This window comes from Phoca vitulina, unplaced genomic scaffold, assembly GCF_004348235.1.
Source record: "Phoca vitulina isolate PV1807 unplaced genomic scaffold, GSC_HSeal_1.0 scaffold6, whole genome shotgun sequence".
Classification (NCBI taxonomy): domain Eukaryota; kingdom Metazoa; phylum Chordata; class Mammalia; order Carnivora; family Phocidae; genus Phoca; species Phoca vitulina.
The window spans coordinates 12,383,706-12,408,902 of record NW_022589709.1 but is presented as its reverse complement, the minus strand read 5'-3'; the positions used below and the strand labels follow the sequence as shown (position 1 = coordinate 12,408,902).

General features: G+C 43.7%; 1 protein-coding gene across 15 annotated transcripts in view; it reads right to left on the bottom strand.

Moving 5' to 3' along the window:
• Positions 1-25,197, bottom strand: part of TENM2 (teneurin transmembrane protein 2) — a 1,203,413-nt gene that overhangs the window by 193,098 nt on the left and 985,118 nt on the right. For all 15 annotated transcript variants that reach the window (XM_032403433.1, XM_032403432.1, XM_032403428.1 and 12 more), the window contains 2 exons: positions 18,109-18,231; positions 5,503-5,708 (listed from right to left, as the gene is read on the bottom strand). In XM_032403433.1, the coding sequence (XP_032259324.1) occupies positions 5,503-5,708; positions 18,109-18,231 (329 nt within the window). The remainder of the gene's footprint in view (positions 1-5,502; positions 5,709-18,108; positions 18,232-25,197) is intronic.

The following is a 25,197-nucleotide window of genomic DNA, read 5'->3' as shown; positions in this document are numbered from 1 at the left end:
CGGTCAGTGGGCACCACAAGGGCGTGGAGATGGCAGCATGGGGAGAGAAGCAGGGTGCTCAGAGCATTCAGGGTCCCCATGTCCCAGGGACCTAGCCAGTCCCACCTCAGACTGCAACTGTGTGCCGTTTACATACTTGGGGAAGAGAGAAGGGGACAAAGAAAAGTGAGAGTTCATTTTCAAAGAAGGCTCTGAATCGGAAAGGGATAAGCCCAAGGGGGCAAAAGCTAACATCACTAATCGCCATCTATAAATTTGCTTTAAAAAATGTCATTTAGGGGTTTTCTGCTGATGAAGACAAATAGGAATGTGTGCTCAGCTCATTTTATCTTGGCCCACACAGGCTCCACCTCCTGGATTCGAGAGTATTTCCTATGATCCTGGAGCAATTTGTGGTCTCTTAAATAGTTCTCTATTGTTTAATGTGTCTGGTGGCTAGTATTGCTTCCCGTCCCACAGACACATCTCAGCGTAAAGCCCTGGGGGTCAACGGCATCTGCTTCTATCTCAGTGCCACACAATCCCTAGCATCTCCCTCTAAGAACCCTGCTGGAGCTGCAAGCCCACTCTTTGCTTCCAAGTTGCCTCTGGAAGTCACTGGGCTCATGGCTCCATCAGTCTGAGTGATGAAATAGGCATTTTTAATATTTGCTAAACAGGACTGTAGAGAAGGTGAGTCTCAGCAGGGCTCCCAAGCGGTAAGAGCATCTTGTTGTCTCAGGTTAATCATGTACCTCATTTGCCAATTATTGACTTGTTCTCACAAAGGATTTTACTTGGCTTGACATATCAGTAGCAATCAGTGATGAACTGTCAAGCAAACTTGCTCACCGCCTTAACCACCCAAGACCCTGACTTGCGGCAACAACCTCTGAAATTTCCTTTGATGCCTAGCACTGTAGCTGGGTCAGATTATTATTATTGCTTCAAGTCTGAAGTTCCTTTCCAGAACTGAGGTTGAGCAAATCTGACACAGTTTGTCTGATTTCAACTATCTGGCAAGATGCACTAGGCTTCCTCACACACCATCCCTGTTAAGAATTCGAATTGGTCCATTGAGACTGGTTTATATTGACTTTGTTTTTGTTTTTGTCTAGGTCTTAAAAAATGCAATACAGGGTGTCAAAATGCTGCATTTAAAAGACAATATAATAGCTGCCTTTCAAATGGACAAAGACTAAACAATGAAAACACTCAGGGTATGTAAGGATTCAGGTAAATAAAATGGGCACCTATGCCCTGCTGCTGGTAGCTAGGAGGTTAGGGTGCATTAACTGGTGCGAACTTTCAGAAGGACAATTTGGCAATTCGTATTAAGTCCTCACGGGTTGACTTTCAGGAAAGAATTAAAGGTGTCCACAAACACTAGCCACAAGGACAAGTATCTCAACATTTTATTGTAAGTCAGTAGGGCTTTTCCTGGATTTATCTGGTGCTCCATGTCTCAGGGTCAACATAAGATTGTATTTCCTGCTCCAGTGAAGTTAGGATAGGACTTGCTTTGGTCCGTCAGACAAAGGCTGAAATGACATGCGTCACTTCCAAGCAGAAGTCTTCAGGGAAGGGTCCAGAATTCACCACCTTCTCCTTCCTTTGCTACACAGAACTAGTATCTCCCTGAGAGTGGAGGTTCTATAGGTCTGTGTCCTTGAGTGAGGCTGATATTGTGCCAAGGTTTCTTTAATCCATGCGAACGTGTGAAGTGGGGTTTCCCAACTTCAGCACGATTGACACTCTGGGAGGGATAATTCTCTGTCGTACGTGTTTAGCAGCATCCCTAGGGGTGACCCACTAGCTGCTAGTAGCAACTCTGTCCCTGTGTGAGAACCAAAAATATTCCCAGACATTGCCAAATGCATCTGCGTTGGGGGCAAAATCACCCCTGGTAAACGAAAAATAGCTTCTGTTATTTTAAGCCATTTAGATTCTTAGTTTTTTTTCCCCCCCTGCAAACTGATAGATTTTATTATAGCAAAAACATATGTAAACATTCACCAGAAGGGGTAAAAATTATGGCTGTTTTCTCTTCCTTTTGTTTCTCTGTTTTGAAATTTTTTTCTACAATGAAAATGCAATTTGTTCTTCCATAAGAAGGAAAACACACTAGAAAATTAATTTTACTTTAAGAAGCTATATTTACATAATTGCTCATCTATATACAGTATTTGCTAGGGCCATACAGAGTTTCTTAGCACCGCGAGACACGTGTATATGCTATCTTTATGTTATGCTTTAGTGGACAAAGTGTTTTCCCATTCTACCTCTGTTGTGGTGGTGTAATTACAACGGCATTGTTAGCCAGGTAACACAGGTAGGCAAACTGAGGCTAAAAGAGGTTAAGGGCAAAATCTAAGATCTCCTGGTTAATATAAGCAGGGCCTCTATCCTGAACTCTCCAATTCTAGGACTTTCTCCCCCATGCCACGTTGCCTCTGTATCGCTGTAAAAAGCTACATTCAAAAATTCAACTGGGACTCACTCTGATTCTTGAGGTAAGAAAGGATTCTCTTCTGTACTTAATATCCTTGGACAAGGATACTAAACCTTGTAGGCTCTTGGTCAAAGCATGATACTCAATAAAATTTAAGCATAGCTATTTCATGCAACACAGCCAATAGAATTTCATAGTCATCCCCCCTCCCCATCCCTTTCTCTTTCTCTTTCTTTCCAGCTCAAATGAGTCACCTTGGCTAGACTGCCAATCCCCATAGAACTTATGTTCCTTGATAGGATATGCCAATAGAAATGAGAAATTCTATAATGGTTCGAGATGTGAGTTAGTCACCTATCCCTGCAAGGAGCTAAGCACCGTCTCCTCGAGGAAATGTAGCTCATCAAATGGACATGAATGCACGTAATGACAGTGACTGAATGTGAGACTGTGTAGGGAGTCGGTTTTTTCTCTTTTTCTTTTTTTTAAGAAGCGCCCCTATATTGTACCTGTCTTGTGCATTTCTAAGCATCTGCACTGTGTCTCACTTACTTGACCCTCTAACGCACGCTAAACTCCCAAATTGGTCGCTGGACTGAAACCCTCAGCGTACATCAGCCCATGCCTATTCATTTCCCTTCCCTTGAACTGTGATGAGGCTGTCCCTGGAGTGGAGCTATTTTGAGAGGACGACCGCTAGAACAATCACTAGCCTGGCAGGAGATGGACAGTGTGGTGTAGCCACAAAAGAAAAGACATTGTCATTGAGGGTTTGAGTCCTGAATGTCAGAACAGCAGGGAAACTGGGCAGAGTATGTTCCTGCCTGCTGTCCACTATCCCTCAGTTCCAGGGAGTTACCGACTTGACTTGCCATGATCATTTGCTTTTCCATGATACTAGTTGTTCAGAGCATGCAAGGGAAGGGGGTTAACAGTGCTTTGGTACAGTGTCGGGAAGAAGCGTTTTTCTCCAGCAAAGCTCCTTGCATCCAGCCGACTGAAAGTTATTCTCAGCTGTGCCCAGAGGCATGTTCATATTTATTCGAATAAGGCCAATAAGCAGATTTCACCACCTCAAGTCCTTCACTGTGCTGTGGTAGAATCAGTGGAGTCTGAAGCTCAAGGACACCACCTCACAATCTGCATAACTTCCCAGGGCAGCACCCTGCTGCCTGGCCAGAAGTTACAGAAATGCCATAGGGACGCCTCTCAGCTGACTTTCTTTCTCTGGATGCGAATCTCTTTGAAGAGCAGATAAAAATTTTGTATCAGGAGTTCTGCTTGGTCAGGGGCTATGTTAACTCATCTCTGAATAATCAGTGCCTAGACCAATAAATATTTTTCTGGATGGATGGATGGATGGATGGATGGATGGATGGATGGAGGATTTATTGATCGCCACTTTACACATTGGTCCCTACAGCCTGGGCTGTGTATGGTAAAACAAACAGAAAACAAAACAAAAAGTCCCACAGCCCTCCTCTAGTCCTTTATATTGATTCTTCGATACTTTCAGGTTGTAAAGATGGGATTGCAAATAAGTTTCATTTTGAGAGCCAACACTGGTCAGTTGGTAGTGGTTGCCTTGAGGGTTCTGTTGGAGGTTATGTGTGCACTGAGCTCACCGAAGAAAAAGTGCAGCCATCAGTGAGCAATGTCGGCCATGAGCCAAAGACAAAGAAATGGTGGCCTGACTCCTTTGCATTTGCCAATGGGTTTAGAGCTTTCAATTCTTTCAATTCAATTTTCTAGATGAATACCTTTCCAGCACATTTTAAAGTCATCTTTGACTGGATAAAATGAGTAGTTAAGGAAGTTTTCCTTCCACTGGGGTATTTTCCTAATGTATTTCTTTATGTACTTGCTGGATTTGAAAGCCAATGAGGCAGGAACGCCCTACTTGGTTTTTCTCGGGATACGCAATTCTTATTGGAAAAGAAAAGCAAGCTAGGTGGGTGTTAATTTGTCCCCAGTGGTGTGTATATAATAAAATCTCTACCAGGACAAATTAAAGGATGGATGAGAGGAAAAACAATGAAACCCATAATCTAATCCAATCTCTTCATTCCCAACACTGGGGATAATCTCACTTTCATAGTGCCATGGACGTCCCAAGGAACTCAGTAGAGGGAGGAGTAGAAATCACGGAGAAAGGGCTGAATTTTGGTTAATTTACACAACGCTTTGGGATGTCTCCTACTGATACTGTAACAAATTAATCCAATAACTAGAACACCTGAAATGAAAATGCCCAAGGATTAACCTCCAGGGCTGGCAAAGCTGACTTCACCAGGTAGGAATGTCATCTTTTTTTTTTTTTTTTTTGGAGATACCATTCATACAACATAAATTATGCCATTTTATAATTCGGTAGTTTTTTCGTATATTCACCATGTTGTACAATCGTCACCACAATCTAATTCCTGAGCATTTACATCACCCCTAAATGAAACCCCATACCTTCCAGCAGTCAGTCCCAATTCCCTCCTCCCCCCTCCCTGGAAATCACTCATCTCCTTGCTGTCTCTATGGGTTTTCCTGTTCTGGACAATAAATGGAATCATACAGTATGTGGCCTTTTGTATCTGGCTTCTTTTACCTAGTACCATACTTTCAAGATTCATCCATGTTTTAGCATGTAACAACACTTCATGCCTTTTTATAGTTGAATGATATTTCACTGTATGCATAGGTCACATTTTGTTTATCCATTCATCAGTTCATGGCCATTTGGGTGATTTCCCCTTTTTGGCTATTATGAATAATGTTGCTCTGCACAGTCATGTATATGTTTTTATGAGAAAGAACATTTTCAGTTCTCTGTGTGTATATACCTAGAAGTAGAATTGCTGGGTCACGTGGTGATTCTAGCTGTGACTTTCTGAAGAACCGTCAAATTCTTTTCCACAACAGCTGCACTGTTTTGTATTCTCATCAGCCATATACCAATGTTCCAATTTCTCCACATCCCTGCCAACACTTGTTATTGTCCAGCTTTCAATTATAGTCATCCTAGTGGGTAGGGAGTGGGAATTTCTTTAAACTCATAGGTCCATCGAGCATGGTCATACCTGGGCATGAGATGGTGGAAGTCCCCTTCTTATGTAAACACCAAAGAGAGCATCCTTCCCAAGGGAGATGTTGAACTTTAAGAACTGGGGTTGACTGATGTGAATCTGTGATCTCCAAAACACGCCTGGGGGGACTTCTTGAGTCACCCGTCGACCAACTTCTGCTTCACCACTGTCTATGCTGCTGTTTTTCAATGACCAGGGCACTGGAAAACAGGAAGTGACATCAAGTCAGTGACATTAGTACACATTTGTTGGTTCTACATTTCTGTTAATTTGCATGCCAGGCATTGAAAAAAAATGAAGATGAAACTCATGGCAAGTTCATCTTTAAGTATAAACTCATAACCCAGGGCAAGTGAAATACTGGCACAATGCTTTCCAAACTTCTGTGATTGCTCTTTACTGATCAAATACAGTAGGAGCTGGAGTCTGGGAAGTACGTGTAAAGCTTCTAACAACCTTGAATAGGGCTGGGGTGTACAATTACCAGCAGGGGAGACGAGAGTGATATTAACTTGGCACCAAATTTAATTCTTGTAGCCTTTAATTATTTTTCCCAGCCAGAAACAAGTCCAATATACTGACATTTTCACAAATGAAAAAAAAAAAAAAAGGAAGCAACAGTGAACATACATTGGCCCAAAGTAAATAGCAATAGAAAATAAGGACTGGCTCTCAGATGGACGTAATATTGGGGGTGACTCCTTCCCTGGGAGGGATCTAAGCACCATGTGGAAATCACACTTCTTTCATGGTGACATCAATGTACCTCTGTTGCATTTGAAATTACGTATATAGAAAATATTGGTTGTCCACACTCGGCTTCCTTCAGAACCTTAATAAAAGGGGTTGCAGAAATACCTATTTTTAAAGAGTATTTCTTAATAACAATGAAGCAGGCAGTACCTTCTATACTCCTGAGGGTGGTTTTATTTGCAAACACAGAATTAAGGAATAGCTGGGAGTTACTAGTAGTTGCCCAAAAAAAGCAAGTTCATCTCTCAGAGCCTTGTTTTCCCAATCCCTTAAATGGGAATAAAACCTAAGTGGAACCTAGCTTTATAATGGTCATTAGTGATTTGTTCAGATGGAACTTCTAAAGGAAGTTCTGGGGGTCTTTCACTTTGTAATCGATCACTTTGATGGACTTGTGGGTCGGAAAACTTCTTTAGCACAATGGGCAAAGGATGGGAATCAAGCTCCCCTCTGCATTCTGTAACAGACAGGCTTTTCTGAAAATATTTATCTATATTTGGCTGCAACTCAGTGCAAAAGATTTGGACGGTCAGGAGAGGTCATGGGATTGCTGAAGGCTGGCACGAAGGGTTAGCGAACTGTCTGACTTGGCAGCTCTGGCCTGTTACTATCTAGCCCCTGCATCAAGGCAAGGCTCATAAATGACCTTGGTGCCACTTTCTCCATCTGTAAAATGGAAAGGTGAAATTTTTGGATCTCTGAAGGTTTTCCATATCTAAATTATAAAAGAAAACCACAGAATGACTTGAGGGTATGAAGTTGTTTTTTTTTTTTAAACAGGAGAGGGGATGATTCATTTTTATTTAGCTCAATAATGGGTCAAATAAAAAGTCAACAGGGCTTAAAATAAAGCAGGAGAAACAATGATTTGGACTTTAAAAAGAAACTCTTGACCTCTAGAATAATAAAACCAGGGAATGGGCTTCTAAGGGAAATTTGGAAGCTTTGATCACATAATATCGTTAAGAAGAAACAACTAGTAAGTCCCGAATGGGTCAGACCTTTAGATGGGACTAGATGGTTTGTTCCTCAAACATGTTATGTGGATGTTGGACATGCAATACTTCCCTGTAGGGGGAGGAATACTACACAGTATGGAAGAGCAGGGATTCTGGGCTGAGACTTCCCTGGTTCAAATCCCAGCTTTGGCACTTGCTAAGTGTATCAGCTCTCTGTGCCTTAGTCTGCACATCTGTATCGTTGGGACACTATTATTTATTTCACAGGGTTGTTATGAGGATTTAATGAGCTAATCCATGCAAAGCTCTTAATATAATTTTAGGCACAACATAAGTCCTAAATAAAAATTAGCTATCATTATTATTATTATTATCTGTAAGGCTCTCAAGCCTAAACAGAATGTTGTTTATTTTGCTGAAATAATGACATGTCCGGGGGAAACACTTGTTATCACCCATTAATCAGAAGCTCTAATTATTATAATTTGAAAACTAATTTGTGCTTAAAAATGCTGCTGTTGGCACACTGCCCCCTCCCCCCACATTAAGGCCTTTTGGGGGAAGGGCTATAATATAAAGGACTCAGTAAGGAAGGGGTGTAATAACAAGGACCCCTGGGGAAGAAGAGTTTAGAGACCAAAAGTAACCCCAGCAATCATAGTGTGGCAACAAGTTAAAGAAATTCATTTAAAATAAAAAAGAACTTTAAAGAAATTATTCATCTTTAAACTTAATAAGATGGGCTTTCCTTCATGTCTGTTGGGCTTTCAGGGGTTGCTGGGTTAATGACAGGATATGAAAAAGAAGCAGGAAATCAGCACCCATGAGCCCGCTAATCTACTGCTGAAACCGAAACGGATTTTGATAATGTCAAGCCAAATGAGGATGCAAGAGATTCGCAAGGGAGCCAGCTGCTGGAGGGCAGTTGCTCTGGAGAAATTCAGACAAGGAGCCTCAGGGGTTTGGTTCGTATAGTAGTAGGATACCCGTTCTCTCACTAGACCCAACTTCAGGACACTGCCTTCGGTAAATGAGCTGCTACTACCAGTGAGGACGGGCTGCCTTTTCAGTATTCACACCTCCTCCTAGGGTTCCATAGGCTCCCCTCCTTCACGTCTCATCTACTAAAGGAGGCAGTGCATGTGGGTGATGAAGTACAGGTTTTGCAGCCAGACAGGGCTGAGTTAAAATTCTGTCTCCGGTTCTTCCTTGCTGTGTGACCTCTAGCAATTTGCTTAACCTCTCTGGGCCTCCATTTTTTTTTTTTTAATGTAAAATGGAAATGATAAGAGTAACTGTCTCACAGGGTGGGAGCAACAAATGGGAGTACACAAAGGAGGGCTTGTACAGGGCCTAGCACAAAATAATTGCAAAATAAATGCTAGTTAGTTCCGTTTAATTAAATTAAAAAAATGAAAAACTATAAGGGGAAAGCACCTAGCTTTCTTTGTAGAGTAAAGGATTTTCTAAAAGAAAGAAACATCATATGGATATGTAATATATATGTACGCATACATGCATACGTGTATATATACATTTATTTATCTGCATACCCATCAATCGAGAGAGTGTCGAATTCTACTGACATAGACTTAACTATGGGAACAAGTGTGAAATTGGTAGGATCTGTTCCCACTACTGATTTTTGGTGGGACTTTCCAGAAGCTGGTATGGCCACTTTATCAATTAGCTTACTTTATCGATAAACCTGCTTTATTGAGTAGCACTGAAATTAAGGTCCAGCTCAGGCGCACCTTTGCACTGATGCCCTCTTTTTCTTTTCACCCCGCCTTCACTCCTACCACCAGACAAATAGGCTCCTTCTCAGTGTTCATAGCATCTACACTTTGGTGTACTGTGGGGTCCAGCACCTGTTGTTCGGTCCTATGATTGATCTTGCCTGCCTTTCTAAGTCTCTTGTATTAGACACTGTACTCCCTGAGGTCAGGCAGAACGGCAAATGCATCTTTGGGTTCTCTGTGGTTTGCACCTGGCAAACTGTAGGTGATTTATAAATGCTTGTTGAACTGAATCAAGTTTTACTTGTCCATCTGATGGGGGGTTTTAACATAACCCCTGCCACTACTAGGTAAAACGGGAGTGTTAAGGAAGATTTATTTTGAAAAGTTGCATATAAATTGACTTTTTTTCCCTAAATAAAATCGAAAGCTCTAAAGCTTTATGGGGAAATTTACTATTTAAAGGAACCTTCCTTGTGGATCCTTTCCAAAAATCACAAGTAAACTCTTAATTTATCTTTTGTGTAAAACCTTATAAATAAATAAGCGAAACCAGGGGAGCTGAAATGTAGTGGAAAGGTCCTTAGATTAATAACCAAAAGCCATGTGTCCTAATCCTGATACTTAATGACCTTGGCCCTTTTGTGGAAGGGAATAGGGGTGTAAATGAACTCTTTGGTTGAACTCCCCTCCTTGCTACTAAGCAGCTGGCTAGTTTGAGGCCCATCTCGTTCTCAAGGTCTCAGTGTCCTGAACTACATGGACCCACAGATATCTTAAGGGGCATTCTACTGGAGTCTACTGTGTTCTACTGACTGGGGGGGGTCATCTCTGGGTACATGCTACAAACAGTGTAAGAGTGTGTGTGTGTGTGTGTGTGTGTGTGTTGCCTGCGAGAGGGAGCAGGGGCTATGAGCAAGTGAAGGAGATTTCACTTTTAATAAATTAAATTCATTTAACATAAGTTACCGTTACTGTTAAAAGCTAGTGACTACTTTCAAACTGAATTCTTCAGATATGCAACTGAATTATGCTTTTGCAAAGTGGAGTCTTCACTACTGTCCACAAATACATACTTTTATATATAAAATCTTCATTTTGAAATAATTTCAGATTTACAGAAAAATTAAAAAGTAGTATAAGGAAGTCCTGCATATCATTCACCCAAATACCATAAATTTAATATACATTTGTTCCATCATTCTATTTTTTTGCTGAAACATTGAGACTAAGTTACAGAAGACTGTTCCTTTACCTCCCAATATTTCTATGCGTTTTTCCTAAAAGCAAGGATATTCTTTCTCAGAACCATCGTGCAGTTCTCCAAAACAGAAAGTTAACATTGATACAATGCTATTTCTAATTTCTATTTCTATTTCTAATTTATAGATCTGATTCAAATTTGCCAACTGTTACACTGACATTCTTTATAGCCATGGGAAAAAAGCTTTTTCTATATACTTAACAAAACATCTTTAAAATGAGTGTGCAGAACTCACACTCCTTTTTAATTTTAAAAAGAACAAAAAAGAAAAAAAATGTGATGCAAACACTGCCTCAAAAGAGATAAAAAGGAAAGGTGGCTTTTTAAATTGCTGGAGCCCGTGTGGGGAACCATCCCTGTGACTCTGTCCTGGGAGGGCCAGTCCCTGGGCTAGTGCCCAGGAGTGAAGGTCTGTGCTGCTCTCGAAGGTCAAAGAGATCAGCACCCTGAGCCAGGCTCCCAGTCCCACAAAGGAGGGTCTGAAGCTGGGCTTCCCCTGGCCATCCTAGCTATTCTAGGACCATAAACATGGCTAATCCCTAACAGGGTGCCATTGAGAGACAGACAACAGGAAACAAAGTAATTAAGGTTTCTATCTTCCCTGCCCTCCCCCAGTGCGGATGCCCTTATGGAGAAGACTGGAGACCTCAGGAGGCCTGCTGCACAGTGAAGCCGTCAGCCCTGGCTTTGAATCCCAGCTCCGACAACTACGAGCTGTGTGCCTTTGGGCTAACCACTGCCCCTCTCTGGGTTTGTCTACTCATCTGTACGACGCGGTTGCTTCTGAGGATTAACCAGGGTAACATATGCAGTACCCAATTTGTGGTACGTCTACATCTTTCTACCCAGGTGTTGTGCTGCCTACACACAGCTGTAAATATTTATCGCAGATTTGGAATATAAATTTGTGATGGTCTAATTAAGATGTAGGCTGCTTAGTATAGGCACGATGAACTAAAAAAGGGCCAAGGGGTGGGATAGGACTCAGTGAAACAGGAAGCCACTTTCCAGGGCAGCTGACATCAGTACTCAATGAGTGATCAGTATGTCTACAGACAGGAAGGGACCTGTCACATGAAGGAAGTTGCTGAGGAGAGAGAAAACAAAGTCACAAGTGCATGTGCTCCAAATTCCAGGTGTTGATGTATCCTCCAGCTGCTTCTCAGGCGGACAACTCTGTGCAGCCTGCATTAGCAAAAAGCTGCCGGATTTTCTTGATTTAATAATGACTAATGAATGTCCTGAGCAATGCTGTGTAGGTCATTCATTCATACTTCATGTAACAAACATTTGTCAAGCATCTACTACAGCACTAGGTAATTTTTGGTCAACATCAAAAGCTGGGATGTATGTCATACTCTCCTGATCCCTTGTCTGGACAGCAGGGCAAGGTCCCGTGGACCCTGTGTGGGCTGGGATTGGTCGCCTTAGGAGAAGAAGATTTAAACAGCCATTCCACAATCATCCACTGAAAGTCTGGCCACCAGCCTTGGGTTCTGGGTAGTGACTGAACATGGTGTCCCGGCAAGTAGGACTGGGTCCCGCCCGTAGCTCCCTGAACCGTGGCTTCCATGTCAAACTTTGCTCCCTACCTAGGAGCTGCAGGACAAAAAGTGGAGAGGATGATCATGTGGCCCTAAGAAGCAGACCCTTCATGATGGTCCTGGCTGGTTCATCTCCAGCTTAAAGATGAGATTTCTGGAAGTTTTGAGGCAACGCTCTAATGATCAATTTTACAGGCTGGGCCACTTCTCTAGCTCCACGGAAGATTGCTCATGTAAATGTGAAGCTATTGCCTATTTCAGAAACGTGTACCGAAAATTCCAACCAGTTAAATAAGACTGATGTCAAGCAAAACGACAGCCTTCCATAGCCACATTAGGAGATAATCATTTCAGAAAATGTTGCCATAATTCATTTATGGAAACAGCTAGACAATTCCCCAAACAAGTGATAACGGGAATGGACTCATAGTCATACCAGGGAAATGAAGCCTCATATTAATACTTCCTAAACTTAACCGAACTCCAGAGGCACCTCGGCATAAATCTGCCTTGCAGATTATTCTGCCTCACATAGTTTTATCTATTGCAAATAAAGTTGAATTCAGAATATTGCTTCAGTCATTACACCTCGTTTCCATTTATTTGGGAATCAGGACAACCATCTGAAGGTTCTGTTTAACCAAGAGATAGGCAAAAAGATTCTCCTAAGGACATTAGATTCACTGCCTTACACTAGCGCTCGTCTGAGTCATCGGCAACCCATCAGCCTTCACCCTGCTGCTGGCTGGCTATTCCTCAGGAATAGATTCGTATCCCAAGCATTCACTGCTCCCGTGATGTATTCACAACATTGCACAGCAATAATGATTTTTATAAAATCCTTCAGTGCTTGGGACTACATGTGGCCTTTACACCTTTTGAAACCCCAATTTGTCACCTTCGATAAAAACGGCCAACTCTTGGCCACTAAGGGTGTTAACTGGCATTTATATATCTGACCATTCAGGTGAACATGATTCTGCATTAATATGTAGTTCAGTTTATTAGAGTTATTTATAGCAGCTACAATTTACTGAGTGGTTACTGCTGCCATGTAATCTCCTGATACCTTTATGATTTTTCCAGTTTTCCGATTAGAGGACCATGAAAATACAGCGACTTGCCTAAGGTCACACAGCTCTAATGTGGTGCAGCTGGGATCAGAAGCCACGTCTGACTGCTTCCAGAACCCACGTATCTAACCACTACGCTGACTGCTTTTCAGATGCTGGGCTAAGTACAAGACACACAAAGAGGTGTGTATCCAAGCAGACAATGGAGACCACCCTGTGGGTGTACAAGTCAACTCTGAAAGAGAAATGTGCCAACGCAAGTGAGGACAAATGCACTAGGGAGGGAAATTGATTATCTTGCTGTTAATACCCACGTCAAGCCACGAGGATGTCATGTCTAACAGAAACTATATAACTTAGAAGGGGGTGGTGGGTAGCAGTCAGAAGCTAAAATCACGAAGCTGAGGTGCTTAAGCAATACTCATCTGTAACAGGAGAGTAAGATGGCTTCCAAGATAAGAGGAGTTGTTGCACTGGTGAGTGGGCTATTGGTTTATTTGCCAGTACACGTGCAGTATTATAATGGTTGGCTCAAACATAACCACCCCTCGCCCTTCTGGGAACTTCACTGACTTTGAAAAAGCCCCATGTAGGGAAGTGATCATTTTGAGACCCTGGCCTGTGTTCATTGAGAGGCTGACAAGAGCCAGAGGAAGAATTACCAACCTCCCTGGTAATCTGGCTCCTAGTACCATGCATTAAGCCAACTAGTAAAAATCATTATGAAGTTTTTGCTGAAAGGGCAAGTGTAGAAAAACATGTTTCTAAACAGAATAACAGTCTTTGCCATTTTTTCCCAACTTGCATACCATCTGGAAATTCTGATTTTTTTTTCCAAAGGGTAGGAAAGAAATGTGCTCCAGGCACAAATAAATGTTTACAGCTGAGTTATAAACCGAGAATGGTGGGGCTTAAAACAGACAGGCTGGCAGTGATAGAACATGAGCTGCAGTGAGACAAATAATGCTGTGGGGGACGGGCCAGCTTGTTTTGCACATTGGCCCTTTTGAATGGCAAGTCTTGCTTCCCACCGACCTCATCAAGCAAATGCTTGGGAAGAAGTCTTCACATCTGGGTTTGTTCTAATTCTTAGAAGGTGAAGGAAAAAGATGAAGCAGAACGATGGTCTATCTTGACATTCTGAAGGCAGCCTTCACCTTACGACGCCTCATAAGAAGTGGCAGCCCGGGGATGCTTGTTAAATGGAGCCACTGAGACATGTCACGATGATGTCAGTGACAGCTAATATTCATGAATCTCTTATTAAGCGCTTATTAATCTCTTAATAAGAGTATATATGTGTATAAAACACACAACACACTGTGTTTTATAAGCATCGTCTCACTTATACTGGATGCCAAGAGGGTAAGGGGTACCATTTTACAGATGAGGAACTGGTGGCTGAGGGAGTACATGTGACCTGCTTGTGTTCCTGCAGCTAAGTGATGGAGCTGGCAGTTACAACCAGCTGGACCAACTCTAGAGTCTTCTATTACAGAGGATCTGTCGATGGAATGTTACCAAAAATGTGCCCATCACTTGGTCAAGAAGGAAAGGCTGATATATTGGGAGTTTGGTCTCTTCTGCCTCATCTCCTATAATTTATAGTTGCACAACAGTCCAAGGAAAATAGAAATGGGTTTGCAAAGGATACAGAGCGGTGGGCAAACTTCCATAATGGGTCAGATAACAAATACTTTAGGCTTTAGCGGGCCATCTCATCTCTGTTGCATCTACTCAGCTCCACTGTTGTGTGCAAAAGCAGCCATAGGCCATGAATGAACATGGCTGTGCTCCAATAAAACTTTGTTTGCAAAAACACGTGACTGGCCTGATTTGGTCCATGAGATGTTATTTGCTGACCCCTGATATAGAGGACACCTTGAATTTAAAATGAGTGATAGGTTTTGAAAATGATCCATGAAATTCTACTCGGGAGTTTATTCTTTCTTAAGATCAGTGCACAAATTGGCTACATATGATGTGCCCTTTAAAAGCTCTTGTGTTCTTTGCCTCTGGGCCTAGCCAATCAAACTGGATTCCCTTATGTTATCTGACCAGGTCAGAACACTGTATTGAATCTTCCTTCTCAAGGCTTATCTAATCCCAGATCTATAGAAAAAGTGCTCTGTGCTCTTATAATGAAGATGTATGAGTTCATTCCTTTTAACATAGAAATACACTCGAGATGGTGACTGATTCTGGCATTCTGTGGGCTTCCCTTTCTTGATGTGAAACCCAACCACCAAACCAACCACGTTAAGGTTTAACTGAAAGAGAGAATGGAGAAAAAATAAACGATGAACACCAACAAATGGAAAAGGGAAGACAAAGCCCAGAGAACATACTCTCCTAACTAATTAATCAAGTGCTTTGTTTCCACTAACATATCAGAGTGTGTAGGCTGCCCTGTCTATTAGACTCCTTTCCAAATCTGAGCAATGTAAACACTCCTAAAGACCAAGTAATGAAATCTCTATTGATGTGCCATCTTAGATGGAACTCACATACCCTTGTTTTGCTTACATTTTAATTTGCTTCTGCTGGATACTTACCCAGTAATTGCTTAATAAGATTAACCTCCCTGGCAATGTGTGGTGTATCTTGATTAAAACATTATCAGAGTGAAGGATTATTGTATACCAGAAAAAAATGGAGGGGGTGTTATTTAATTAACTTATTGCCAATATATCTTGATTGTCTCTTTGAAACACTGGAAAACTAGTCGATTGGAATTGATTCAGGTTATCTAAATGTATAGAATTGGGGAGTGGGGAGGAGGGAGGTCCCTGCGTAAAGAAACTGAAACCTGGGATCACTTTTTAAAAGAAGACGTAGGTGGGTGTGAGAAAATGAAAATCTTTCTACTTATTTTTTAAACCAAACTTTACAACAGCTTAAGAGATCTGCTATCTTCAGTCTTAAGAAGAGTACTATTTTGGTGTTCAGAAAGGAGATGTTCCCAGTTTTCTTTCAAGTTTAAGCGATTTTAAATTCTCACGCTTTTTCATAAGAGTCCTATTGACAAAATTCATTGGACAACAATTTGGCCACCACTTCCCTGTCTCCTAACTCATTTGGAAAAGAACTGGCGATGTTATACGACTTACACAACATTTTCAAGAGCACGTTGCATCGGAGGGGGAGAATTTTGGTCTTTCCAAAGACACCACGGAAAGTGTTTCTTCATTTGTTAATTTAGAGGCACCGTACTCTTAGTTAGGACTTGTTCTCTGCAGGAATCTTCTGTCTTGCTGGTGTGGGATGCTCAAGTGGGGGTGGCAGTTGGAAACACAGCTTAATCACGAATGCGCAGAGTGGCTGACCTTAATTTACCGAAGTTAATGTCTATCAGTGATTCTCTTTGGTAAAGGATGCCATTTAAAAAGCATTTGTATGTAACTTCAGAACGTAGACACACATGAAATATATCCCTGGGCCTGATAAGCACATATGCATGTTCACTTTCAAATGTGTGTTCTGCATTCTTCTCAAAGGACAGGGCGCTGCTGACTTGCAGATTAAAGTGCGTTTATGGATCAAACAAAGCAGAGACCCCCTTAAAGCAGCATTTTTCAAAGAGCAGCACCGTGGACCCCTTGGGCAGTATCGCTCTTCGCCATAGGGGACATCCTACGTACTGCAGGATGTTTAACTGCAGCTCAGCCTCCCCTGCTAAATGCCAGTTTCACGTCCTCTCATCGGGACACCCAAAGAAGTCTTCGGACTCTTGCCCAATGTCCCCTCGGAGCCAAAAACGCGCCGCAGAGAACCACTGTCATAAAGGAAACAGGAGTTGCACATGGTGTCAAGTACTGGAGGGGAGCGGACTGCACATAGGAGGGCAACAGATCTGGCTCCGGGCTTTTTGGTCAGTTAAGGCAGAACACGGTCCATTAAGCCAAAATACACTCTCCATTTTTAGGTCTAGTTTTAGTTACCTGATAATGGAAGGCATATAATTTCATCCTCAGATAAAACTTTTCATGCTTCCTTAAAGGTAATTTAGTGTTATGATTAGGATAGATGAGTAAAGCGATTCTTAAAGATTAGATAAAAAGACAAAAAAAGTCACACTCGAAGCCATTAGGACAACTCCGGGGAGAATAATTTAAGTAACATTAGCATTTCAGGATGACTCACATACACCTCTAAGGGAAGATGAATTCTGGAATCTTCTCTGTGGAAAATGACTGAGCTAAGGGAAACGCCAACATCTTGCCCAAAGATGCACAAGGCACAGACTTGAGTTTAAATTCGTACCAGGCCTACATGTTTGATTTGGGGGCAAGTTTCTAAAACACCCTGGGCCTCAGTTTCCCTGAGATGATTTCCCTCCCGTTAAAGCTGTGGAAGTCAGGCAATGCTAAGCTTGGCACCCACCGGGTGCCCAATAGACGTTACTTCCTTTCTTGTCTCTGAAATGTCTCTGTGGGGTATTTTCAGAAATGTGGGGGTAAACTGCCCAATGGGCTAAGAGGCAGAGTGGAACAGTCTGTGTTTGGAGAAGCCCTTCCATGCCATCTCTCCCGTTGGTGATTCCTGTCCTGAATTAAGCACAGCCTGCCGCGGGCCCAGCGTGCCTCATGCGTCTCGCTGCGCCATTGACTGCTGTGGTTTTATTAACTGCCCCACGTCCCTGCCGCCCACCCCCAGTCCTGTTTTCCCTCTTCCTCTTAGCACCTTGTTAGCACCTTTTTTTTTCTTCCTGCAAGAATACAGTTGCTTGATTGCCTCAATAAACATTTCCATTGTCCCCTTTACCATTCGGAGAAGAGGAGCTTTGTTCCCGAGTTGTCAAAACTCTTTTCTATTCTCTTCCAAAGCGGAACAGCTCAGAATCTCTCTCTTTCATGCCAGGCAGCGCTTCCTCCCTGGGGAGGCTGCATCTCTCCTCTGGGGAGAGGGCTCTGGTCCAGTGGCGTGTGCGGCCTGCCGCTCTCGGCTTTCTTGATGAGGCAGGACTTTCTCCTGCGGCTGCCGTTGGGCCTTGGGAGGCTTTCAGGTCGCTCCAGATAGCATAGGTATGCACACTGCACTGCGAAGGCGCCGTGTCAGCTCTCAGTGACTCCAGCCAGACACAGCTAACAGACAGGAACAGCAAACAGCTTTGAACAGGGGCACCTAGGAAAGGCGAGGATTCTGTTCCCCGCTTTCTTTTCCTTTTCGCGTACCTTCCAAGATTTGGACTGGAAAACCTGAGCCCGCTGGCGGGAGCTCTGAGTTTTCCCGTGACCTCAAGAGGGCACGCAGCAGCTGTAACCTCACCTCTGCCTCCAGATGGCATTGTCGCCACATCATCGGTTCCTGGTAAGCCGGTCCTTATCCCATTGTTAAAGGTGTGTCCATCTGCTGGCTGCAGTTGCCAATTGAGTCCGAGCAGATGCATTGCTGCAGGAGAGACAAAGTAATGACAATATGAATAGATAATTCAGCAATGCAAATATAAAGGGGGAGGGCCAGGTGCTTTTTCCAAGTGATTGCCTTTTAAGGAAGCTGCAGTTCAAAACCTGCTTGCCCCAGGCCGCTGGGATTAGCTAAATAGGGAAAGCAAGGAGATCTGGGTGGTGAGGACTCCTCTCTCTGTGCGTCTGTTCACAGCCTTGGGGGAGAGGATCCCGGTGGTGGGCGGAGGAGGTAGGAGACACCCTAGCTCAGACCTTCTGAATGGTGCTACCAAGGAGGGGGAAATGCCCCTTTGGAATCACTGTCACGGATTCTGCTCCATCATGTGCAGCCTCTCCCACACTGTGGACGCGGTTGTTTTCAGACTGGTGGTCCGGGGGCATTGGCAAGGATAGTTTCGCCCAAACTACTCAAAACATAAATCGGTTTCAAAACAAGGCTACCCAAGCGGGACCTGTCTGCTGGTGGGACCGCAGCGACACTGGATTAGCAATGCCGCAGGTCCTGTCAGACCTTTGCATTCCAAGCTTTCTCACCGTTTCTGCCGCCAAGTGGGTAGCTTTCAGCCCACTGTGGAAAAAGCTTGGGGGTGCTGGTGGGACGGGGTCCTTTCCTGAAAATACTCCAATGACACTTTCTTCTCTCTCACACCCCACACCCACCCCCGCACTTTAGCACAGAACAGAATGAGCCAGAGCGCCAAGGTGCTGTGCTAAGGAGGCAAGCCTGTCGGACTCCTGCTTTACTTCCCTGTGCACTGCACCCCTCCAAACACAAACTTCCTTCCTTCCTTCCTTCCGGTCTTCCTCGTCACCCTGTGCCAGCTCCCCACTTCCCAGGTGGTTTAGCAAGCTCAATTCACCCCATCTCCCATGGTTCTGGGTGAGTTGTTTTCACAAAGGAGACGTGGAGTGAAAGGCAAATCCCAAACACCTGTATTCTTTCAAAGTCCCCATCTAAGAAAAGCTTCATTTGCAAATAAATAAGGAGTTCATTCCCCTGCATATTGCCCATTCAAACAATATGTCTGGCATTCCAACCGGACGCAGGTTGATGCTGTGGCTATGGTTCTGGCACTGCAGGAGAGAAAGGGCTGTTGACAGGGAAAGGCTCTGAGTATGATGCGGGATGGGAGAAACAATTAACCACAGGAGACGCAATTAACAATGCTTAGGAAATTGTTCACACAGCAATTAATTCTAAATGCCTACCAACACTTAAAGTCAGGCTGCATTCTATTAAGGTTAAAAACCTATCTTCAAACAATACAGCTCAGATTGATGGCCGCAGATTAAGGTGCCAAGGTGTCCCTGGGTGTATGTCTGCTATTTTTCTTACATACTTCCCCATCTCAGAACCACGTTGTTTTTTTCTCCCCCTATACATTACTTTGACGTGCAAGGCAACTCTTTGAGATGATAAATACTAATAAGAATAAGTGACATTTACTGTACACTTTCTGTCAAGGCAACACCTAATTTTCTCCTGCAGTTTATCCGTTATATGTAGGTCACTCACTTGAAGAGACCGGATTCTATTGCCTCAAATAATGACATATTTTCACTGTACAGAGGTCAGGAAATGAGAACTAATCGTGGCTGCTTCAAGATAACGATAGCTTCTGATTTGTAATTACCAGGTGAAGGAAGCCAAGGAATTAGCTATTTTAAAATGATTCCTTTTTTAATGTCGCTGTTGGGTTCTTGGGGCTTGCCTGGAGCCAGCCTGCTGCTGCCGTGGAGGGGTGGCTCCTTCACGGAGGGTCTCCCTGTGTTTTAAGACAGGTACTGCAGGTGCAGCTGGGGCTTGGACCTAACAAAGCTCGGATTTTCTCTCTACGGAAGGAAGCGGTGGGTCTATCAGGCAAGAATGGCAACCTCCCCAGGGCCCCATCAGTGTGAAATCTCTTTTCAAAGCCGTTCCTCTCTTCTAATACCCCATCTTGGCCCTCCAAGGTGAGGAACATACTGCGACCGTCAACTTTGAGAGAACAGCAAGCAGACAATACCCTCATCTTACTGCGCAGAAGGAGGGCATTCATGAAACCGTGTTCTCTCTGTTTTCAGAGATGCTCGCCCTTCCCTTTTTGTTTTGGGTTCCATAGCATCTCTTTATTAAAAAATAAAAAAAAAGTATTCTGAGAACAAGAAGACTAGAGATGGGGTGAGAAGGGTTAGGGTCAGAGTGTACAAGTAACTGCTCAGACAGCTCCCAGAAGTGAAAAGAAAAATAAGAAAGTGAGAGGGAGATAAAAGGGGAAAAGCCAAATCTGCTGAGCGTAAGCTCTGTCGTCCCAGCAGAAACGAGGCAACAAAAATGAAACTCAAGTTCGGGCATATTTTCTGTTGTTGAATTGAACGTTAAGTAAATAAGTGAGAATTATATCAGGGGTATAACCACCTTCTTTTGTTTTTTGGGGAGGGAGGCTGAAACAGGCTTTTGTTTGTACTTTTTTTTTTCTTGATCAGCTATTCCTTCTCTCTTACTTGAGTAAGAAAATGAGAATATCTTTCTAGCCTATGGGGATGGACTAAAGTGTCCTTAGGATAAAGACGCAGGGGAGCTGTGAAGTAAATGAGTTTCCTGACTAATGAGAAATCTGTTTCTTATTCTGCTACTGATTTGCTCTAAGGCTGGGGCTGAGAAATCCATCCCTCCATCCATCTCTCCCTTTACCTTCTGAAAAGGTTTCCCTTTCCAGGGGGAATAAGGGCTGCTGAGGGACCGGGACAGCGGGAGAGGTCAAGCAACCACAACACCTCCGAAGATCTAGCAGAGGGTCTCGAATCTAGGAGGCACTCCATCAATGTTTATTAGAATAGATAATGACACATGGGGGCAGATACAGGGGGTCGGACTGCAGGACATTATACTCTCACAAATCAAAAACACATAACACAGAGGTGTGAAGGGTGGCATACAACAGGGCTGGCAGCAATAGGGATGGGTGTGCACAGAGGAGGGTTTATCAATGCCTGCTGCAGTCCCCGAACCCCTTCTCTGGCCAGCACTGTAGGAGATGCTCTACGGGTTCTATTTTCATCAAGATTCACAGCTTACATTCAGGTTGGTACTGTCCTAATCCCCATTTCACAGATGAAGGAACTATTGACTATGAGGTTTGATCACTGGGGGGATTTCAGAATCAGAGGAAGATTACAGTGGGAAGTGATTATCTGCTTCATATTTCACAGTGATCTGGGTACCAATTCTGGTTGGCAATGTGATCTCAGCAAACCTTGTCTCTTTCTTGAAACTCATGATCACCTCACTGTGGTTGATGAATGACCATCTTCTATATTCTGCACCCCTTCATGAAGGGCTTATATCTATCTCCTCACCTTGTTGGATTCAGATGTGGCCACATGACCCAGCATCACACACTCTATATGCCTTTTTGTACTCTGCCACATGGTCAGCCACGGTTCAGTCTTGAGTGAAGATAACATGGCTCGGAGCCGTGGCTGACCCGTGAGAGGACACAGTGTGAGTGAAGAAATAAACTGTTAGTGCTATAAGCCGCTGGGAGTTTGGGGTTCTTTGTTTTAACAGTATTATTGAGACTTCCCTGACTGAGATGTTCACTTACCACAGCCCCCACTCACTTACCTATGGGGTGTATGTTCCAAGACCCCCCCATGGATGCCTAAAACTGCAGACAGTACCAAACCCTACATACACTCCTATGGTAAAGTTTAATCTATAAATGAGGCACAGTAAGAGATTACAATGATAGCAAATAATAAAACAGAACCATTATAAAAATATACCCTAATAAAAGTTGTGTGAATGTGGTCTCTCTCTCTTAAAGTATCTCACTGTTCTGTCCTCGCCCTTCTTCTTGCAATGGTATGAGCCAATAAAATGTCTACGTGACGAGACGAAGTGAGGTGAATGGCGTGGACACTGTGACATAGCATTAAGCCACTACTGGCCTTCTGACCACGCATCGGAAGGAGCACCATCTGCTTCCAGACCATGGTTGACCACGGGTAACTGAACCTCAGAAAGCAAAACCGCAGAGAAGGACTACCGTGTAAGTACAGTAAGACATCCCATTTTACACAACGGGCATCTGTGCATTCATTCCTTCAAGTTATTTATTTATTCAGTCAGGATCCTTTCTAAAACCCAGCCAGGAAAAGTTAGGACTGCTCCGTACTTAGGGTCACTACCCTTGCTTCTATGAACAGCAACAACACAAATAGCTCTTTAAATATTATTGTCATAAAATATTTGTGATCCACTCCCAGATTCAGACTTAGAGAGTCTCAAGATTTTGGGTGAACACTGGCCTCATCAACTTACATTTTCTTCAACGAGACACCTTGGATGCAGTGGGGTGGTCCCCGCTTTCGCTCCCCACAAATGCTCTAGCAGCTCATCCCCAAAAGGTCTTGTTCAGACCATCCTAGGGTCAGAAGTGAAATGAGTTTGGGAGGTCCTCTCCCTCATGTGAGTCACCCCCACTGACAGCCAAATGCACAATTTATCATGATTTGGCAGGCTCTGCTCCAGAGAGACCCTCAGATGGAACAATGGGGCTCCATGGGTCAGCAAGGATGGAACGGGGAAAAGCTCCAAGTGGAAGTTCGTGTAATCCAGGTGGCAGCTGGGAAATCAGCCACTAAAAACACAATAGGCAGCCAAGGACTGCGAGTATCCCTCTGGCTAATTGGAGAAAACTTTCATCAAGTGCTGAAAATGAACCAAGGCAGGATGGACAGACCACACACAGATCCCAGATTTCAGCAAGAATAATAAACAGACCCACTTGGAGTTAGGGTGGTATTTCCTTAGTGAGGTGGCCTGTGTTTATGCCAGAGGGGCTCTAAAAGAAATACTCCGAGGGGACCAAGTGAAAATTAAGAGAGAGGGGTTGGTTGCATGTAACAGAATCCCCCAGCGACCACAGGACAGGAGGTGTTAGGCCCTGAAAAGTGGCAGCCCGGAATGGGGGCTGTCTGAAATAGTAATTAGGGTATATGTGGGCCCTGCTGGGTGCCACTTAGAACCTTCCATGTTCATTGGCTGGCAGAGGATCAACCTGACAAGAGAGTCAATCAATATGTCAGCAGCGCTTCCCAGAGAGCTGCTCAGCCCCTGCTTGTCAAAGAGGGCAAACACGGGGGCCATGGATGCTCTGTGCTTGCTGAGCAAGCCTCCAGGAGCAGGGGGTATCTTTAAAGATCAGGCTTGTCGATACATAACCGGAGGAAGAGATTGGGCTTTCCCTTTGAAAATGGAAGCCTGGAGGCCAAGCAGAGCTTAGGAAGTGGGAGGAGGGAGCCTTGCCTGCTGGGTCTCGTGGCTTAGCATGCGGCCAGATTCACAAGGGCCTTAGAGATGATGGCAAAGCTCCTTCAGAGACCAGGAAGGCTGGGACTCCCTCCCCACCCCCACTGCTGCAGCAGTCAATTTAGACAACAGTGCCAGGACTCCCGTGGGAAGTATAGCCAATTCCAAAAGTGCCACTGCTGAGAGGAGAGAACCACAGTGGAATAATCAGGGCTCAGAGGCACAAATGCTCACCCTGAACTTGCACAGGCAATCTGCAAAGACACTTTTGCAAGCAGTAGTGAAAATTAACACATGCAGATGAGCCTACTCAATGACGATGATGACAATTAACATTTATTTTGGCAATGTGCCAGGGATTGGGCTAATTATGTTAATTGCATCATTTATTCATTACTTATCATTTGGCAAATGTTTATTGAGCACCTACTGTGTGTCAGGTGTGTTCTAGGCTCCGGGAATAAAGCAGTTAACAAAAAGAGTTCCTTGCTCTCACAGAACTTACATCCTAGTGGGAGACATAGAAACTACACACATACCAGTGAAAAGTAGAGTATGAATAGGGTTGGGGATACCAGGGCATAGGGGTGAGTAATTGCAAGCACATAATTGTTTAGATGTAGACTGGTCAAGGATGGTGTCTGTGATAGGGAACACTTGAGCCAAGGCCCTAAGTGAGAAAGCCATTCATGCTGACATCTGGGGAACTGTGTTTGAGGTTGGAGTGGGGTCAGTGGGAAAGGAGAGTGCAGGGTGGTGGGGAAGGTGGATGGTGGAGAAGGTGGGTGGTGGGGACTGGGTGCCCCTGGAGGGACTTTGCCTTGTATCTGGGTGAGATCAGATGATACTGGAAGATTCAAAAGAGGATGAAAGCCCACTTATTTCCATTCTCCCTCCATGATGTGGTAATGTAATCTACCTTTTCTAGATAAGGAAATTGAAGCTTAGGGAGGTTAGTGACTTGCTCAAGATCTCATAGCCAGTAACCAGGAAATCTGGAATTTAAACCCAGACATGTGTAACTGCTAAGTCAGAGCTCCCAACCCCCGTACTGTCCTGCTAGTGACTTACCCAAAAGTCCTCACTGGAGGCCATTAGGTCCTGAATTCTCCAAGTGAACCACTACTTAGCCAAGACCGAACAGGGCAGTGGGCTACAGAATTACTTACTAAATATTGTCAGGGCTCACTTAGCAATAGACACCTCCCTTTGTAAGCAGTCATTAGTCCTCTAATAAATCTGTCCTTGGTCAGCGACCAGCTTGCTATTTAACTTAAAGGAATCGTGAATGTCAAGAGAAAATAAATCTGTTCGGCAACCTCAGTTTGCAGTCAGGCAGGCTAACGATCAATATGCTTGGTGACTTTTTCCTTGGTCAGTTTGCTTATCATCCTTTGGGGATGTGGTAGAGTAGGGCGCTTTCTCCTCAAAGAGGAAGGGGCCTACTGCAGTGGATTAATGGTATCCTTTTTAGGAATGCTGTCAGTGCCAAATTACCTTCTGCCTAAAAGAAGAGATACAAACAAAACCATGTGGGATAACATTCTTGGAAATGCCTTAAGTCTTAAAGGAGTTAAAAAAATTTAAATCTAAAGGAGTTAAAAAAAAATCCCTTTCAAACCACCACCTTGGTGAAGTGATTTCTCTTATCCC